The sequence below is a fragment of the Sus scrofa genome, chromosome 2, assembly GCF_000003025.6.
Source record: "Sus scrofa isolate TJ Tabasco breed Duroc chromosome 2, Sscrofa11.1, whole genome shotgun sequence".
NCBI classification, from domain to species: Eukaryota; Metazoa; Chordata; class Mammalia; order Artiodactyla; family Suidae; genus Sus; species Sus scrofa.
In genome coordinates this window covers 7528482-7548771 of record NC_010444.4, presented here as the reverse complement: position 1 = coordinate 7548771, position 20290 = coordinate 7528482, and the positions used below count along the sequence as shown (strand labels likewise).

Sequence of the window (20290 nt, the reverse complement as noted above, 5' to 3'; positions counted from 1 at the left end):
GGTCCAGCAAGCTGGGCCCTCTCTGCCCTTAGGGCACAGAAGTCCCTTGACTGGAAATCTATCCAAGAACCCCGTACCCCCCCCAAGCAAGATGTGCCCACCCGCAAAGGAGCATCTAGAACTGAGGCTGTGCGGCAGAGACTGAGCAGCAGCTGCCTGAGGCCTCATTCGCCAGCACTGGGTGCCCTGCCCAGGCCGTGGCAGCAAAAAGGTTGCCACTCCACAGGGCATTGCATGTGGATTAGGAAAACGGCAAACCCTCCATGTGGCCACAGCCCTGTGGGTGCATGATTTGGCAAACGGCATCTCTATGCAAAAGTGGAAAAAGGCATTTTGTCCTCCTGGTGGACACAGCCCTGCTCCAAGGCCCAGGACACATTGCTTGGCAAGCAGAGCACTGGCTGGATTTCAGCCCTTACTCACCTGTTCCCGCAGAGAACAATCTGAGCAACTGCGTGCAGGGGCCTGAAGGGCGCCGCCCCTCCCCACCTGGAAACCCGCACAGCAAGGGCAAACGCCGGGGGGAGCCAAGGTCGGAGGTGGTGAGGCATATCCCGTGTGCATGCACGTGCACCACCCCTCCAGGGGTCTGTTTCTGTGCATCTGGGCGCGTGTCTCTAAGTATGCGTGCATATGTGCACTTGAAGTTCGATGGATCTGAGTGTGTGAGCATGCGTGTCAGCGAGTCAACAGGCATACTTGCATGTGAGTGAGCCTGTGGCTGCGTGTGATGGGCCTGTGTCTGAGCCTGGCTCTGAGCTCGTGTGCACACGTGTGAATGCATGAATGTGTCGCTGAGAATGTGTGAGCATGCCGCCGTGAACACCTTCGCTCGGGCAGGGAGACCACATTTCCCAGCATCCCTTGCAATCAGGTGTGAGCAGCGGGCAGCGGCCCATAAAAGCCGCTGTGTACAATCCTCCACACTCTTTTTCCTCCTTCCAGTGAGCTCGCGAACCACATGTTGAAAAGGGAGGAGCCACAGAGGGAAAGGGCCTGGATTCCCAAAGCACCCAGGCAAGGCCGCATCTAGTGGGAGGCTTCCCTTGAAGACCCCCCTGAGATTCAGGGGTTATCTGTCACAGAAACAAATGTCACCTTAACTAATCCAGACACTGAGCCAGAAATGAGTGTCACATTAACAAAAAACCTGTGGCACTAAGGTAGCAATCCAGGGAAATGGATGTGGAGGCTGAAAAGATGCAGCAACAGGACATGTGGTACCAACCCATTGCTTGTGATGATCTAGAGGGCAGGCCACGCACCTGCTGAGGCTGAGGCGCTAAGGAGAAGTGCCAGGGAAACTGGGGTGACATGCCGGCTTTTACTTTCTGCATTTGGTAACAGAGTACAAGACGGGTGAGAACTGGTGGGTTTGTGACAGAGGCGAAGGAACCAGAAAGAGCCCAGAAATGCGGGGCCTGTGAGTGTCAGAAGAGCCACGGCTCCCATACCCCAAATCTTAAGAGAGCAGGCTGGAAACGGCTTTCAGGGACAGTGGCCCGTGGCCTCCCCCCTATTGTTTCAAACATCCTCTAGAAGATCACCACTGAAATAAGGGAGGGGGGCAAAGAAACAAGGAAATAAATGGGCTTGAGAAGTCTGTCTGGGAGAGAACTCTGCATGGGGTTCTGCTGACTGTTTGAGCCTTAAAACAATCTTTGGGCCCAAATACACATGAGCAGGAAGTGGGCTCTCAAGGCTACAGTGCCTGCAGGGAGGACATTTTCCCAGTGGCCACCCAGAGACGACCATGGCGATAAGGACTGGGAAGAACCTGCCAGAGGGCAGCTCGGGGGCCCCAGACAACGGAGAGGGTAGCTTCTCCCAGACAGCAGAGGCAGGGTTTAAGGGAGAAATTTCCCCACTACTGGCGGCAGAGCCTCGAGCTGCCTGCTGGCTGGGTCTCCCCAACACTAGGAACCACAAGCTGCATGATGCCCTCCATCCTTCTCTTTGGATGCGGGGGTGGTCTTTGGATGGTGGTTGCCTCTGGCCCATCATTGTATTCTGGGTGTGTGCTGGGCTGGGCTGTATGGGGAGTAAGATCGAGTACCTCCCCCCCTTTTTTTTTGCAGCAACTGCAGCATGTGGAAGTTCCTGGGCCAGGGATCGAACCTGCGCTGCCGTTGCAATCTGTGCCCCAGCTTCGGCAATGCCACATCCTTAACCTGCTGTGCCACATGGGAACTTCCAATTATCCTTTTAGTTCATGAGTATCCAGACTACACGCAGGTCCCCAGCAGCCAAGTCCGGACCCCATGGGGCAGGTCCATCTCTCAGACATCCTCACCTGCTCCAGCAGACTGTCCTAACGGGGCGGGGCTTTGGGGTGTCTCCCTGGGGAGGGGTGGGTGTGCTCTGCGAGTGGGAGGAAGTGGGGAGAGCATCACTGGTGACTCAAAGGCCAGACTGAGGCAAATGCACGGCTAGCTGGTCACCAAATCTGATCTTGCTTCCTCCTGTGGGCACGGCGAGGCCGCGCGGAGGCCTGCTCCGGAATCAGCAGGGGCCGTGCCCACCTCTCCCTCCCAGGCCTGGCCCACAAAGCCCTCCCCCTTGTGCCCCTCCCTGCCCGTGCCCCTCTCCCACTCCTGGGGAAGGCAAGGTGAAGTCTTGCCGCCTCAAGGGGGCAGAGACCAGCCCTGGATCAGCGCTCAGAGAAGGGCCGCTCAACGATGGGGAACCGTGTTCCTAACTTTCCGTGAAAGAAAAATCAACTCCTACATCTTACAGCGCAGGCGCTGAGAGGTCATCTGTTTCAACAGCTAGTGTTACCTTACGACACGCTAGAAACTGAACACATCTGTGCCTCTGATTCTGAGCTGGAAGTGTGGGTCTCAGCATACACGTCTGTGTCTGTGGAATTCCACGTGGGAGCGCCTCTGAGCGCCCTGGGGGGTGGGGGGGGCAACACCTCAGAAGGGGCACACACAGCTGGGCTTTGTGCATGAGGCTGCTTCCGGGGTCTGAGCACACGTGGGCTTATGCGAATCTGGGCACACACGTGTGTGGGGATGCCTGTGGGCCTGTGTGCCCACCTGGTGAACACGGAGGCAAACCTTTTATAGCATCGGAACATGTGTGATTGGCTGAGGTCCACGAATATGCAGGTATCTGTGTGTACCTCTGAGCATAGGGGTAGATGCACCAGCAGCTGTGAGCGCCCGTGTGGGCCAACGCTGACCTGACTCTGTGCGTGCGTGTGTGTGTGTGTGTGTGTGTGTGTGTGTGTGTGTACACCACTGTGAGACTGAATACGAGTGTGCCTGTCTCTACGGGTCTGAGCACGTGTGCGTGTGTCTGAGCTGAGGGGTCCTCCCAGGGTCCCTCTCTGCAGACAGTGTGGGAGAGCGCAGGTCTGTGGGTCTGAAGAAATGTGTGCCCGTGCCTGGGCCCCTGGGTCTGGCACAAATGCGCCCTTGTGGCTCGGCACACGGTGCCCCTTAGGAGCACATAGGCAGGAAACTGAGGACGTGTGTGTCTTAGTGAATGTGAACAGCTATGCAGGCGACTGTGGGTCTGAGCACGAGTGGGTGCGTGGTTGGAACTGTGACACTCGTGCACCTCTGTGATCCTGGGCACAGAGGTCCCCGAATTCACGCACCCATGTGTGCACGCATGCGCCTGCACCTCAGTAGGTCTGCACACGGCATCTACCTGCCTGCTCTGAACAGGAACACCCACACCTGTGATGCTGAAACGTCTGTGTGTCTGAGCACACGTGTGAGTGTGTGATGCAGGTGGATTTGTACATGTGTGTGCATGTCTCTGAGTTGTGTGTGGATGCAGGATTCTGGGTGTCTGAGGACACGCACACATGTGGGCCTCGATGGGTCGGCACACCTGGCTGCACGCACTCAGGCCTGAACATGCATGTGTCTCATGAGTGTCTAAAATATGCTGGTGCTTCTGAGCATGTGCGTGTGATGCACTCGATGGAGGTGCGTGTGCAGGAGTGTCCTTCAGTGGGTCTGTGTGGGCACAGATGTGCAGCTCTGAGCATCCTTGTGCAAGGGAGTGCGTGTGTAAGAGAAAGCTGCGGAGCTGAGTAGGCAGGCTCCTGAGAGTCCTTGTCCAGCTGTGGAGCTCTGTGCACATGCCTGAAGAGGCACACGTGTGTGCCTCTGTGAGACTGTGCACGTGTGCACAGGTCCGTTGGTGTGTATCGAACTTCTGGGGCTCTGAACATGTGTGTCTCTTTTGGTCTGGACACGAATACATGTGCCTGTGGAGATGGGCACGCGTGAGCTTGCCAGTCGGTCCGTAGACAACATGTGCCTGGATGTGGGTGTGGCTCTGGTCAGACATGTGTGTGCCTGTAGTTGGGTCCCTCCGTGGCTCTGTATGTGCACTTCCGACGTGTCTCAAGGGGTGCAAACTCAAATCCCTCGGGGGCGGGGGACCAGGCCAGTAACACAAGGTGTGGGTCTGGCCGGTGGAGACAGTGAGGGGGAGCGGTCACGCTGTGACTATGCGGGCGTGTCCCTCTGAGGGCACGCCCAATTGGAAGAATTTAAACACCACGTCCATCAACACAATACCCTGCTTTGGCTGGGCTGCCAACCCAGGTTAAATAACTGACAGATGGCGGCCTCACTGAGCTGGGGGCAGGGAGCGCGGGACTGGGTCTGTGCCCAAGCCCTGGTCCAGGGAAGGCGTGAAATGTTTCAGGGACTACCTGAGCTGTCATACCTGGACCCAGGCGGGAAGGATCTGGCAGACGAGGGGGTGTAGAGAGCCGAGGGTGTGCCCCTGGGCAGTTCCTGCCTCCAGCCAGGCTGCCTCCATCACTAACACGGACCTTGGAGCTCAAGGGGCCCCGAGGCCTCTGCTTGAGAAAAGGTCTCCCTGCACTGGTGGGGGGCACAAGAGGGGCTCTGGCCTGAGTCCCCTCCCGCTCCTGGTCAGGGGTGTCATGGTCTAGATCAGCCTGAGGGACCCTGGAGTCACCTTGGTCCTTGTCTGGCCTCCCAGCATATAAGAATCCAACTTAAGCATTTCAGAGCAGGAGGCCTGGGGAGGAGCAAATGCGTGCCAGGCACGTCTTGGGAGGGTCTGTGGGTCCCGTCCTCGGCCTCCGGCGGCTCAAGCCTGCACCCTCCCCTCCCTCCCTCTTGCTTTTAAAGCTGGCTACTGGCCTGGCCCACTCACCTCTCCCCATCTCCCAACTTCCATCCCCCCTCCACCCTGCGCCCCCCATGCACTTGGCCCTTGGTGGAGGGAGGGCAGCTGACCTGCTCACTTCAGCTCCTCCTCACCCCCTGGTCCCAACACAGCCTATAAAGTGCCCGGCCCACCTGTGCACACACTCGGTGTCACCCCTGGGCCCCTGACAAGACCCCAGCCTGGGGCTGGAAGGACAGAACCTCGGGGGACAGTGTGTGGCCCCGGGATGGCCCAGTGTGTGCTGCATGTCGCTGTGTGAGGGCCACCAGCGGGGTCCAGGGAGAGCAGAGACCCCTCCCATCCGGCAGGTCCCATTCCAAGTGTGGGTGTGCAAACACAGGTGGTGGCGCCAAGCAGCGCCCTTTTCTCATGACCCCACAGCCTCTGTCCCCAGAGTCCCAGCCCAGGGCTCCTGAGGGGCCACTGGCCATAGCCCCTCACTGCAGGCCTGGGCTTGAGGCGCTGTGTCCACCCACAGGAAGCCCCGCCCGTGACTGGAGGAGAAAAGTGGAGGAGGGGAGGGCTGTGTCGCAGCTGCCGGATTCTCAGAGCCCCCAAAGCAGTGGCGGGGTGTGAGGGGCACCCCTGAGCCGAGACCACCCAGCAGAGGGGCCTCTGTGCAGTGGAGAGAAAGCACAGGTCCCGGGCTGAGGATGAGGCAGCCTTCCAGGCCCAGCAGCCCGAGGCTCCCCCGAGGACCTCAGGGCCAAGGTTGCCAGGACCACCCCTCAGCTCTGGCCTAGTGGGGACACACAGGGCGGCTGGAGCCTGCACCCCAGAAGTCCCCCAGCCCTTGCCCTCTGGAACCTAAGCCTCTGCCCCAAGGCCCCAGGTCTTCTGGCTCTACCCCCACTCCTTCCATGGCTGCAGCCCACCCTCAGCTCGTGTGCCTCCTCTGGGGCTGGCAGACTCCCTGGTCACCCCCAGGCCAGAGTTGCAGGATATGACCAGGCCACAGCGACCCCATCCCCTCCCTGCTCCCACTCCTGCAGGCACCTGCCCCAACCTCCAGCGGTCCAGTACCCACAGCCCAGGTGCCACACATTGCAAAGTAATGGAGAAGTCTCCAGAAACCCAAGCAAGGGATGAGGCTCCCAGGGGTTCACTCAGGCCACCCCCAAGTCCTGGACCCCAGGGGGAAATCTGGCTACACCCAGTCTCCCTCCACTTCCGCTGGCAGCCTCCAGCAGCAGGACCTTAGCTCCTCCAGACCCTCCCTCCCCTCAGCTCCTCCCAGCCACCCCCAACCTGTCGGAAGCACCTACTGTGCCGCTCTACACCCTACATTTCTCGGTCGGCACCCAAGGCCCACCCCTGCTTGGCCAATCTGGCCTCTCTCTCTCTGGGGCTGCTCCCCTCTCTCAAGCTGGAAGGATCAAGCAGGGGCCAGGAACATGACCCCAGGAAGCCTTCCCTCCCAGCTCTGCCCTCCTCCATAACAGCTCCCCCACCAGAAATCTGGGCCCAACCCCAGGTCCCAGTGTCCCCGCGCACCTCCCGCCCAGCGCACTGCCCGACGTGGTGTGCAGCGACTGCCCCAGCTTGGCCCTGGCAGGGTGTCTGGCCACCTCCCCGAGACTGGGAACAAGGAGGGTTCAGGAAGCAGCAGAGACCTCCCCTACCGACCCAGAGGACTGCCTCAGGGACTCATGGCAGTTGCAGTTCTGGACCCAAGAGCCGATGGGAATTGTAATTTCTAGGCCTGCATTCCCCACCCCGCCCCAGAAGGACTCCTGGGAGCTGCAGTTACTCATCTTTCTAGGGAACATCCCCCTCTTTCCCTTCCAGCATCCCTTGTCCCTCAACCTCAGTTCCCCAAGCTAAGGACCTCACTACCTTGGAGGGCTGGGGCCCCAAAAGGCCAGAAACTGCCTCGCCAGAGGGCGTCTGCGGGACCTGGGGCCACCGTAGTTGGGGGGGGGGCTATCAGGGAAAGTGAAGGCCTGGCAGCAGGCCCCTCGGGCTTGGGCCAGGTGGCAGGGACAGTCGCCCCCCTCCCATCAGCGTCGCAGTGGGCCCGGGGCAGGGGAGGGGGGAAAGGCACTCACCAGTACTGGGCTCACACTCCTCCAGGTCCTCGTCATCACTCGGACACTCGGCCGAGGCCACCAGGAGGTCATCTGTGTTCTGGGGTGAGAGGGGGGTGGGAAAGAGGGTTCCAGGGTGGGTGGGCGACCCCACAGCCTGCTTGAGGTATGGCACGGCACAGGGGACGAGCCCTGGTCCCACACCCTGGCTCTCTCATCACTTGCTGGGTGACCCTGGGCCTCCATGTCCCCTGTGCAAAGGGAGACTGAACAGCTCCTGCCTGGCAGAGGCTCCCGCGCTCTTGGGGATCATGAGACAGCACACGTTGTGCCTTTTACTTCTGGGAAGCGGGGAGATTGGGCACCAGACCTGGGGCTGCAGGGCAGGAGCGAGGTGCCCAGGGGCATCAGGGAGATGAGCCACAGGGGCCTCTGGAGGCCAGCCTGGGCAGAGGGGGAGCAGAACCTGGTTGGGGGGGGGCCGGTCCTTGGCTCCAGCCTCACCACCCCACCACCCTCATCTCTCTCCCAACCCCCTTCCTGGAGCCCGGGAACCAGGCTGCACACAATAATTAGGGCTGCGGTTCCCATGACAACGGGAGTCGACTTTGTCAGCATTTTCTCTCCTCCTGATTGCAAAGAAAGAGAATCCCCAAGATGAGTGAGTGGGGCGGGGGGGTGGGGGTGATGCTCAGGGGGTGCCAGGGAAGAAACCCAAGAAGGGAAACCCAGAATCCAAGCAGGAAGGGAGTCTGGAAACTTCTGAGAGAAGGCCAGGCTGAAGGCCAAGGATGGGAGGAGGCAGGGGTAAAGGTGAAAGGGTCCCATCCGGCCTCTTTCCCACCCCCTGAACTTCAGACCCGACAGCCAGGTGGGACCCAGAAGACTAATTTCCTTCTGCATCCCTGCCTCTCTGCACCAGCCTCCCCTGCTGAGGTCCCTCCAGCTCAGCCGTGACCCTAGAGCTCCCCCCCGCCAACCTGATGGTCTGCCCACGGCCTCCCACTGAGACAGGACAGCCCTTCTTGCCATCGGACACTGGACACGGAGAGAGCCCAGCCTTTTGCCCAGGGCTCCCTGGTCCCTGGGGCAAGGTCTGGCATTCAGGCCCCCTCAGCTTTCTCGGCAGTTACAGTGACGGCAGAGGGAAGGGGGGTCAGGCTTGTCCCTCTTGCCGGGGAGTCCCAGTCCCCCTGCAGCACAGACGGGCAGGGATGGGGATAGGAGCTCAGAGGGCCCAGCCTTGCCTCACGGAGGCTGAAGGAGGCTGGCGGACACGACCCCACGGCTGCCCCAGGCCCTGCCCTCAGCCCAGAAGGACAGACGTCCCTCCAGGCCCAGAGGCCCACAGCCACAGGGACAGGAGTAGCACGGACAGAGGGAGCAGGGTGACCAAGCAGGGTCCGACAGCAGCTCTGACCCACATGGAAGGCACGGGGGACACTGAGGCCTGCTCCATGGTGGTGTCTGCTCAAGGTCTCACAGAGAAGACTTGTGAGGGCAGCGAGTCCCACTGCAAGGACGCCAGCCATCAGACAGGGGCTGCTCCTGCCTCCACCAGCCTCCGGAGAGGGGCTGCCACCACCGGGTAAGCCACTAGCCCCTCCAGTGCTATCACCTCTGGGCCCTGCCCAGAACGATGCCATCATGGCTCCCTCCATCCCCCCTCGATGCCCACACAGCACCAGGTGTGGCCTTTGTCATAGGGCATGTGCATTCTGCCTTCACCCCAGCCCAGACTTCCTCCTTAGATGGCAGTGGCCCCCCTAGGAATAAGGGCCACCTCAGCAACACACCATCCCTGGTCGCCAGGGGATAACCGCTTGGGAAAGGAGACCTTGCCAGGCCCTCCTGAACCATCGCCCCCTCAGACCCTCCCAGGGCACCGCCGTTGCTCTGCAGACCTCGGCCCCTCCTCCGCCTGAAGCGCTGCCCCTTGTCCACCAGCCCGAGGGGCCCTCACCTGGGTGGTGCTGTCCCTCAGCGTGGGGGAGCGGCCCCGGCGCGTGGTGGTGGTGGCCATGGTGGTGGTGGTCTCCATGATGGTGGTGGCCATGTCGGCCAGCAGGGTGGTGGCCGTGGTCTCCGCACTGAGCAGCACGGACGGCCCCTCCCCCACCAGGCGCAGGTGGCCCTCAGTCCGCACATTGGGGTCGCTCTCGGCGGCCAGCGCCAGCACCTTGAGCCCATTGTAGTAGAGGCCGGACACCTGGCCCTGGAAGGGGCGGCCCTGATCCCGGCCCCCGATCTTGATGGCAGCCTGGCTGTTGAAGATGGTCAGCTGGCGGCCTGGGGGACGGGGGAGGGGCGACAGAGGGGGCACGGGCGGGCGGGCGGGCGGGAGACCAGAAAGGGGTGGGGAGAATGGAGGGGAGCAAGGGGCGGGAAGAGGGGTGGAAACCAGCAGGGGTGGGGAGGGAGGAAGGGGCAGACACCAAGGGAAAGTCCTTGTCAGCCACTGGCCCAGCCCGGCTGGGGGCGGGGGTGGGACCCCGGAGCGAGAGGGTCCCCAGGGCACACATGGGCTGGGAAAGGGGGCCCAGCTCCCCCCTGTCCCCACCATGCTCATGCCCCGGGCCTTCCCGTCCCCCTCCTCTCCTGTTCCCGAGGCATCACCCCCCCTTCTCTCCCTTCCCTCAATTTGATCCCCTCTGCCCTCTCTGCTTCCCCAAACCTCCCACACCCGGTGTCCAGCCTCGAGCCACGAAGCCCTCTGAAGCAGCAGACAGAGGAGACAAAGAGGCAGAGACAGAGGAGGCGACCGCCAGGCCGCGTGGTCAGTGCGTGTCAGGGCAGGGACGGAGGTGAGACCAAGGGCTGGACCGTGCGGGGGCCGGGGGCCGGCGTGCATGAGGCTGGGAGCACAGCGCGGACCTCACTCTGCCCTCCCCGCCACCTCCAGGCCCTCTGACCTCCGGCCAGGCCCCCTCTGGCCCCCTCCCCGCCAAGGCCCAGCCACTGCCAGGGATCAGGCCCGGAGCACAGAGTCCTTCCTCCCGGCCAGGACGTGCGAGCCCAGAGATGGAAAACGTTAAAGGGACCTTGCTTCGCTCGCTGACAGCCAAAAAAAACCACTCCAGCTCCAACTTCACGCTTCACTCAGCAGTTACACCTCAGAATTCCCACCTGGGTGGGGTTCGGCTGTTCCGTTTGGTTTTAGTGGATCTGGGGGTCGGTTTAACCCTCTGAGTTTGTTGCTTTGGTTTGGTTTTTAGAAAAGATATTTATTATGTTTAAGTTTAGATTTAACTTTGGTTTTGAGGTTGCTTATTTGGGGAGGGGGCAGAGGAACTAAGCTGGCCCCTGCTCCCCTGGACCTTCGGCTGCTGGTGCTGGGGGTTTAAGACCTGGCTTAGCCCTTGTTAGCCTCTGGTTAGTGCCTCGTTAAAGATCTGGTTTAGCGTTAGGTGCCTGTAAGCCCTGCCCCCAAAACCTGGGCTGAGGACGGTCCAACTTGTGAAACCCCTACTCGCTTTGGAAACATGGGTTCCCTGGGACACCGAGGCCTCTGGGGCACCCAACCTTCTGTCTGACCTCTGGCCAATGACCAGCTACAGCCGGGTCTGCTGGGCCCCTCTGCTCAGGCCCCTTCCTCCTCTGGCCCTCCCACTGTCCAGCATCTCACTCAGCCCTGGAGCAGTGTCACTATCTCACAGATGGGGGAGCCAGAGGCCCTGGAAGCTGGGAACTAGTGAGTGGCAGCTGGACACCGGACCCAGAGAGGCCCTCAAGGACCGCTGTGTCCAGAGTTTCTTCCTGTGCTTGAGAATTATGAGAAAAATGAAGGGGGAAAGGTTCCTGGCAGTCCAATGAGTTTGTTAGACAAACATTTTACAACTAAACAAGAGGTTTCTCTCTTGCAGGACTTGTCAGAACCTTTATTAAAAATCCATATCCATACGCATCTCCAAGAGGAAGGCACAGGACTCAGATGTCCCAAATGTGTGTCACTTCACCACACGTCTCTTTATTGTGAAGCATCTCGTGGGACTGATCCCTCCCAGAACATGTTCTGGAGCCAAAAACAGCTTCACTGGATAAATATTTATTGAGGACCTACTCTGGCCAGGTCCCTCCAAGCGTGCCCAGCCTTTGCTCTGGATGCTTGCCTGCTCCCCACTTCATCTCACCCTCACTGCACCCCATGTGAGGAGGCTGAGCTGGGATCACTGTTCCTGCCTCCCCGGGGAAGGAACTGAGCTCAGGAAGGGGAGCCCTTGACCAAGGCCACGCAACAAGTAAGCTCCTCCATCCACACTCTGGGACGTTCTAGAGTATGTGGCCCAATCCCTTCCTTTTCTAGAAGCGGAAACAGAGGCCTAAAGAGCAGGCGTGACCTCGCAGCTAGTTAAGGACAGCTGGGCCTCCAATCACCAGCCGGAGCTCTTCCCTCCTCTGGGCCACAAGTCACCCGCCACCCGGACTCGGGGCCTGTCCAGCTCTCCCTGCCCTCGGGGTCACAAGTTGTCCTGGCCTCAGCCCAAGCTGCTCCCTTGACCTCTCTGATTCCGGGAGAGGGAGGTGGGTAATGGAGAGGAAGCGACACAGGTGAGCCAACTTGGCCCCTGGGGCCCCACCCACCATGAACTCCTCAAAGGGTTAAAGTTCGCCCCGCTGGAGAGCAGCCCAGTGTGGCTGGGGGCTGTAGGTTTTAGCGGCATCTGTTACAGTCCCTTTAACTTTTTGTCCTGTTATGGATTTATCACATCTGGTTATCAGCATGTTTAGTCCCCGCTGGCCGAGTGGGGGGCTGGAAGTGACATTGGGGGTTTTAGTTGGGGCAGGCCCCAGGGGACATTTAAAAGCACAGTTATCAGCTGGTTAGGTGGAGGTTTAACAGTTCTACTTCCCCCCTAGAGTTTAGCCTTAGAGGTACAGAGCTCGCCCCCTCTCCAAAGGGAATGGGATGGCTTTGCCCTTGGCCCCAACTTCCCTTGGTGACAAGTGGCCTTCTCCCTCACACCCAGCAGTGCCTCACACATGTGGCCTCTTAGTGAGCCTGCTCTGTCTTCCTCATCAGCTCAGCAGGCACAGAATGCCCTGCAGGAGAGCCACCTCTCCCACCACCTCCTAGCGCCCTCCTCCCCTCCACTGCTCCTAAGAGGCCTGCTGGACCAAGGTGCGCCCATTCCAGAGAGAGCGGCCCCATAGCCACTCTCTTGGGGGGCCTTTCCAGTAGGATCTCGGGCCCCCGCTCCTTCCTCTGTCCTCAGCTGACCCTGGGGAGGCCTTCCTATGCCTCCTTTGGACCCGAGGATCAGCCTGACCTGCTGCTTCCCAAAGCCTTCCTGCTTCTCCGAGTGTTCTGGTCCTCAGCGGGCGGGTTCTCGACAAAACCTCCAGGCAGCTCCCGCCCAACCCCCACTCCAGCCTGCTGTAGCGGAGGGGTTCAGGAACCTCGCCACTGTCCTAGTTCCATCCCAGGTTGAGAAAGAGACAGAGGACTGGGACCCTGTTCTGGGAAAAGCTCATCCCGGCCCCAAAGCACCCTCTAAAGGCACAGACCCTGGGCTGCAGAGAAGGGAGCATCCTGGCTGGACAATGGTCCTTTCACTAGGGGCTGGGCGATGGGGAGGGCACGGATGGGGAAAGAGAGAGCTCTGCACCTTTAAGATAGTGTTTTTAAAGTTAATGAATTAATTGATTAATTACTTCTGGTTAATTACCTTTGTCGAGCAGCCACTCATCTACTACTCGACCAAGCCGGTAGGGGATTCTCTGTCTAGCAATCGCCAGGCGCTCGTTATCAAAGTTTCCTTGGAAAAGTTTAGAAAGACAGTAGGTTTCTCAGGCGGCGAAGTCCAAAGGAGTTAGAAAAGTAATTATGCATTTCTCAGGAGACTCAGCGTAAGCAGCAACATCCCACGGAGGGCGGCAGGCCCTCCCGAGGCGGCGGAGGAGAAAGGCCGACCCGTCCTCCTCCCTCCGGTCCCCCCCACACCAGGCTCCCATGCGGAGCCAACCCCACCCAAAGGAAAAGAGAGGGGCAAAGAAGAAAAGGAAAGGGGAGCGGAAGGAAAGGCGGCTGGAAGGTCAAAGGTCAGAGGTTAAACAGGTTTATCTGTCTGCCCGCCTCCTTCCCCATCCCAGAGTGGGGCGGAGGGGCAGGGAGGGGCATTTAGCGGGTTTAAGTTTGGGGGTGGGAGGCCTCGCTGGCCCAGCTGGTTACTGCGTTTAGAGGGTGGTTTAGAAGTGGGAGGGACGGGTTAAGCGGGGGTTTATGCGGCATTTAAGGGGTAGCCCGACACACACGCATTTAACAGTGAGATTTAAACCACTTCTCCAAGCCCCCTCGGCTCCCTTTACCTTCCATGCGCGACTCCCAGCTTCCCCTCACTCCCCACCCCATCCCCGACCCCACCCCAGCACCAGCTTCCACCTGAATCCCCCTCCCACCACTGCTCTCACTGCAGGCATTTCCAGCCTTCTCACCCTGGTCACAGGTGCCTGCCTGCGTGTGGCAGCTTGAAAGCCACCAGGGCGGCCTCCGGCCTCGCCATCCCCTGCTTCTCACCTCCTCTTCCGCCCTGGGGCTCCCCAAAGCCTCCTCTGCCTTGCTCTCTCCTCACTCTCAGCTCCATTCCAAGACCCTCCGACTCCTCTCTGCTCAGGTCCCCCGTCCCCCGTGGCATCCTCTTCTCAATCCTGGCCGCCCACCTGGACACACACCTGTTCTTCACTCACAGGGAGGAAGGAGAACGTGTGTGTGTCCGTGTGTTCTGTGAGCTTCTCCCTGGGCTGCAGCCGTGGAAATGGAAATGATTTCCTTTGGGAATCTGGTGACTCTACCACCTGAAAGCGCTTACATGCTGCTCGATAACCTGCCTGCCTGGGGCATTTTCCCTCTCGTCTCGCCCTGCATACACCTCCCAGGACCGAGCACACACCCAGTGTGTTCACGTGAGTGTGGAGGCCGCCTCCCTAGGTGCTTAGGAGGCAAGAAGACCCCGCCTTCCTGCGGATTCCACAGATTCGGAATCCACAGATTCAGGTCACTTGCGTTTCAGACAAAAATGGATCATTCACTCCTTTAGTCACTGTGTGTGTGTGTGTGTGTGTGTGTGTGTGTGTGTGTGTGTGTCCAGGTGTTTGCCTGGGTGTGTGTCCTGAGAGGAGGGAAGAATGTGTGTCTACCCCACGGAGCACATAACAATTCTATCAAAAGCTCCATTTACTGAGCACCTCTGCTATTCTAGCATCTTCCTTAGGTTATCTCATGGAATTCTCCCAGTATGGCTAGGAGGTAGATACGAGCCCCATCTTTCAGGGGTGGAAACTGAGACTCAGAGAAGCTAGGTGACTTGTCCAAGGTCACACAGCTTGTCAGAAGGATTAAAAGCCAGGTCCTACTGTCCTACTGACTCAGAGTCCCTAGACTGCACCCCTGTGCTTCCTAAGAGTCTGGGGCCCAGGCTCTGGGCCACCCACACTGCTCACCTGGCCTGCTGGTGTAGCTCGGCTTTGGTAGAGGATGTCCTTACATGGCACACAGGCCTCCACCAGACCCTCGGGTTACTCTGCTTGGCAGATGAGGGGACACCCAGCGGCCTTCCCCACCCCCAGCCAGGGGTCCCTGAGCAGAGGAGGGGGAAGGTGCAACTCCTCTAACCTGGCCTCTGGCCTGTTGGGCTCCAAGGGGAGGAGCTCTGGCGCCCCCCCACCACCACCCGCGCCAGCCCTGCCCAGCGAAGCTGGCCTTTCCACTGCTGCAAAGGTTGCCCGGTGCGTGTATCTAAAGTGAGGCCTCTGATGCCCACAGGGTGATCACGCCCACAAAGCCTGGCCTGTCCATGTCTGCACTTCTGCGGCATTTAGCATGGCAGCGCTTAAGTGCCTGAGTTGGCCCACACATGCCCAGGCCTCAGTGTAAGCTGGCATCCCTCTGCAAGCCTTTTTCCCTTGCGTCTGTCTGACCACATGAATATTCGCAGTTGAGTGTCAGGGGCTGGCCTGCCAGTGCATTGGCCTCTGTGTTTAGTGGGGGGCCGTATGGTTCTCTTTGCCTCCAGGGGCTGCCCGGGAATGTCTGGGCACAAGCCTGCAGGACTGCAAGTCGTGAGACCACACTGGCATTTCCATCCCAGCATAAGTAGGCCCATGAGGGTTGGCACACCCGAACCTCTCACTGTCCTTCTGCCCACGCCCCGCTGTGGGGCAGCTTCTCTGGACTTCGCGTCTGCCTGGGCGAGAGACTGGGCCTCAGACGCTCTCTCTGCCTCTGGGTCGGCCCCGTGCGTGTGACTGCGGTGCCGCTCAGCCTAGATCTCGGCATCTCTGTCTTCCTGAGGTTCCCCTGCAGTCCCTCCGCTTCCCCTCCCCCTGCCTCCGCACCAGGGCTCTCTTCCGCTCCCTCCCAAGGCTCTGGCCACCTCCTCTCTCACTGGCAGGCGGGGTCTGTGTGACAGCAGCTCCATATGTCTCCCTGCATCACTCGGGGAGCTGCCTCCGTCTCTGCTTCTGTCTCCGTGACTATTTCCATGTCTCTCCGTCGCTCCTCCTCTGGTTTCCTCTCACTCTGAGGCCCTTTCTCTGCCTCCCTCAGCTTCCTGCAGAGTGTCTGCCTCCTCATTTCTTTCAGGTCTTCACCCCTGTCCCTCCGATGCACCCCTCAGACCTTGGTTTGTCCTTGGCCACCACAGCTGTCACGCCGTTTAACTGGGTCTGCTGGCCTCCCTGGCCACCAGGACTGAGAGCTCCCTGCAAGCAGGGCCATGTCCCGTGTCCTCAGGGCTTAGCACAGGACTTGATAACTAGTGGGTTATTGATGAAGGTTTGTTGAAGGCACTTGTCCATGTATTTCGCTCTTGTCACCTGTCACTCTCTCCCTTTCCCCATATCCCTCCCACCTGGAGACACTGGGGCTCCTTTTCCCTGGGTCTCCCTGGTTACCGCCCTCCCTTCACCTAGATCACCTAATATGGATTTTTGACTGGCTCTTTTGGAAAGGCCTTGGTTCTTGCTTTGGTTCTGGCCTTGGAAACGGCCCTGCCTCCTTGCTGAGATCTGTTTTGAGTCACTCCTGGATCTTCTCTCTGGTTTCTGCATCTGCCTCCCCATTTCCGCCTGACCCTCTTTTCTCAACTCATCCTGCCCTTAATTATGTCAGACCCTTCCTGCCTCTGCCTTCTTCCCATTCTATTCTCCTGCATCCCCAGACTGGACCCTGGCCTTTCATCCTTCCTTGCTCAGCTGTGCTGCCTCCCTCCTAACTGACCTACTCCCAGGGTCTCGCTCCCACCAGACAAATCCCAATTTGCCTGGTTAGCCCCGCCCCACCATGGTCCCGCCCCAACAAGCCACGCCCTTTCCACGGTTGGAAGCCTCAGCGCTTAGCTCCGCCCCTAGTGCAGGCAGCCCTCCTATCAGAGGCGGCCCTGCCCTCCCTGCCCCGCCCCTCCCGCCGGACCTCTGCTCCCAGGGCCGCCTACCTGCCGGGTACCGCTCGTTGACTGGCCAGCTGTCCACCTGCAAGGTGGCGTTGCCGCCGCTTCGAGTGAAGCGCACCACGTGGTATTTGCCGTCACTCACGATGGCGTTGGGCTCGTCAATGGTAATGTCATCCGTGCCCACGTTAAAGATCACCCCCACGGTGCCCTGGTCCTGGGGACAGGGAGGCAGAGGTCAGTGATCAGGAGGGAGCAACCATTCACTCCTAGAACTCCACCTGTGACCACCACCTGTACAGTTCTGCTGCATTTAACAGCTTTACAACACACCGCTCCCAGCCATCTTTACTGGACCTTTTCATCTGCCCGAGGAGGTCAGCAGGCTTGCCTCCTCCCCCGAAAGCAAGCAAGGGAGTAAACTGAAGTTCAGAGAGGTTGGGGAAGCCACCGTGGGGTGCAGAGCATGGAGCCAGAGCACTGCCACTGACCACACCTGCCTTGGCTTTTAAGTTCAATCAAAGTGTCCACAAATGTTTATGCAAGGGCCCCGAGCCTCCAGGCCCTAGGCAGGGATGACCAAGAGCAAGCCGGGACCAGTGGGGACACAGAGGGTAGAGGCTTCCCTGAGGCACCACCAACAGAGGAGCCCACGGAAGCCAGGCCAGTGCCTGAGGAGGGTCTGGGCTCCCCACTCCTCCTCACGCCTCCAAGCTCAAGCCTCCCCTGCCCCGCACACTCAGCACCAGGGCATCAGCAGGCATCAGCCCACATGGGTCAGACCTGAATGTGGGGGTGGCCCCTCTGCAGTCAAGGGGGCGGAGGTGGGGGGTCTGGACTGTGCATTTTGGGGGAGGTGGGCGGTGGAGATGGAGGGCACAAACCACATAGGCCTCACTAAGGAAAGGTGAGCGTGGGTGTCAGGGTGGAGGATGGGGCTGGCAGCCGGGGAGGGACAGGAAGAGGAAAGACAGGGACTGAAGCCTGAGAAGGGGGGCAGGGTCCATCTGAGCAACCGCTCCCAGCCCCAGGCTCCAGGGAGGACCCGCCTGGGGAGCCCTGCAGAGGCACCGGGATCCAGCCCAGGAAGAGCTCCATCATTGGGGGCAGAGGGAGAGCCTCACGGAGCCCTGGATCACGCCAGGCCCTGTGAGGGCACTGCACGGGGTGCTCTCTCCAGCCCCACAGCAGCCCCCTGAGGAACACACAGCACCCCCGTTCCATGAAGGGGGAGACCGCAGCTCAGGGAGGTTGAGTAACATCCCCAAAGCTCACAGCTCATAAAAAAGGAATCCCAGATTTGAAACCCAGTTGGCCTGCCTGCAAAGCCAGTGCTCTCTCCACCTTTGCCCAGCAGTCTGGGGGACACTGACCCAGAGTGCTGGAATGGGGGTGATCTGAGAGGCTCCTGAGGCCAGCCTACCTTCAAGACCAAAGACACCTAAAGAAGCCAGCGGAAGGCCCACTAGGCCCTCGACTTGAGCCCCTGTTCCACTGGCCGGCACTTCCCAGCACCACTCAGAACTCAGCCTCGGGAGTGCCCGCAGCCCTCCTCCTGCGCAGCACAGACACTGACACAGGCGCACTCCGGCGTCACACGCAGTCACAGGGACCCAGGTCATCAGAAACCACACTACGTTCCTGGAGTCTCCCTGCAAGACGGTCCCAGTCTGGCCTGGGCACAGGAAACCACCTCCTGCCACCTCCTGCATTGGCACCAGAGCCAAGAGGCTTGGTGGCACTGAGAGTGGGGACAGGGTGGCTCAGAGATGGGACAGAGATTGGGGTTTTGCAGAGAGCACGAGGGGGCAGGGTGTGCAGCTGGGGCCCCCCTGAAGGCCCACGTCCTACCCCTTCTCCACTGTGGGTCTAGTTCTCCCCCTCCTAGAACCTGGGAAAGACACACACACACACACAGAGTCAGACACACACACAGAGTCTCTCCTGGGACTCAGCAAAGCAGGGAAACTAACAAAGAGCGCTAGCAAGCCGCACCCATCCACCACCCACAGACCGACATGCCAGGGAGCAGGGGTGATGGGCTGCTCCCCCAGCATGGGAGGGGAGCACCTGCAGAACCAGTGACAGAAGAGCGTCAGCCCCTTGGGTGCCTCTGAGGATGGCGGTCAAGGAGCAGAAGTGGTCTGGGAGCCGGGCTGGCTGAGGGCCGTCGGGGGCAGCTGGAAGGCAGGACGCCTGGGTTTCCGAGGAGGCAGCCAAGCCCAGAGCCATGTGCTCCGGGGGAGAGACAGCTCCCAGAGCTGCTCCCGACGTGAAGTCAGTTGTCACTTCTGTTAAAGTCATTAATTCCTAATTCCCCAATTACCTCATTAGGCGGCGGTGGGGAGAACGAGGCCGCTCCTACAGCAAATAATTATGGGAGTCAAAATTAATTTGGCAAAGTGGAGCGACGCTTTATTAGAAACGTCAAATTGCTTTTCTCTTATTTTGCTGCCGCCTCCCCATTCTCTGAGAGCTGCTAATGACGCCGTGGTGGGAGCTGATGTGTCACCAGGGGCGTTGGGGGGTTTGGGGGCTGCCCCTGGGGGCTTCAGCCCCTCGGGTGCCCCACTCTCCCCTCAGAGCTGCCCTCTCTGGTGGCTCCCACTCTTCCTCCAGGGCCCCAGCACCTTGGCCAGGCTCCCGTGCCAGGGCCAGCCCCGCCCCGCCCCGCCCTGCCCTCTGCAGCACCAAGCACCAGGCCTGCAACCCTTGCCATCCACACCCCGGCGCCTGGCAAGGGCCGCGGGCAACTGCTGGGAAGGGAAAGGAGGGGATTCCTTCTCCCCACACCCTGACCCCCTGCCCTCTCTCCTTGGCACCGGGGGCACCCTGTCGCCAAAATCTACAGCCACTGAGACAGAGGTTGTCAATGAGGCAGACGCAGCACATCCGCGGTCACCAGGTGGGTGCTCACAGATGATGGGGACATTAGCCGACACCGCGCTTCCCACAGGCGGGGCAAAGTCTTAAGTACTTTACGTATTTAACCTCCCAGCATCCCAGTCTCTTACGGTGCCGCTGACACAGATGAGGAAACCAAGGCTCGGAGAGACAAGGTGACTGCACTGGATAGAGCAACGACATGGCAGAGTTGGGACTCAAACCTAGACACCTGCTCCAAAGCCACACGCGGCCTCTTGCAATATGTGGTGAGAGAGCAGCAACCCTCACACACAGAGAAGGACCCAGAGACACAGTCACACAATCACACCGGCCACACAGAGACAGGAGGCTGAAATAAGGGGCAGGAAAACCACTCTGCCAAGAAATACAAATACAGGGAGACACACCTGATCAGAGGCCAGAGACTGTCCCCCATGGTCCCCCCCCCACCACCGTCACGCCTGACATGATCAACACGCAGCCGGCCCCACACTTTCACACACTGTCACGTGCACTGTCCAAGTCGCACGGCCTCTCGAGCAGGCGGGGACCCTGTACTACTCACATGCAGGGAACCTGGGAGCCTTCCCCCAGGCTACTCCTCACCCTGCCCGCCCCCCACCTCCCTGCCTGGCCTCCTGGCCCATCAGCTGCCACTTCCATGCCAGCTCCGCTCTGCCCATGGGCCATCTCTCCCCCTCCTGCGCTCCCTCGTGTCCAGCCAAGACCTGAAAAGCTGTCTGGTAAGGTGGGGCCAGTAGCCACGGTCCCAATCAGACGGAGAGGAGCCAGAGCCCAAACAAGCCTTCCCCCCTGCTGCCTTGC

General features: G+C 60.1%; 1 protein-coding gene across 1 annotated transcript in view; it reads right to left on the bottom strand.

Annotated features, from left to right (window-relative positions):
- The window catches only part of NRXN2 (neurexin 2), a 99410-nt gene that overhangs the window by 5409 nt on the left and 73711 nt on the right, over positions 1-20290 (bottom strand). The window contains 4 exon segments of the mRNA XM_021082873.1: positions 7218-7296; positions 9160-9485; positions 12863-12952; positions 16625-16796. Of these exon segments, the coding sequence (XP_020938532.1) occupies positions 7218-7296; positions 9160-9485; positions 12863-12952; positions 16625-16796 (667 nt within the window).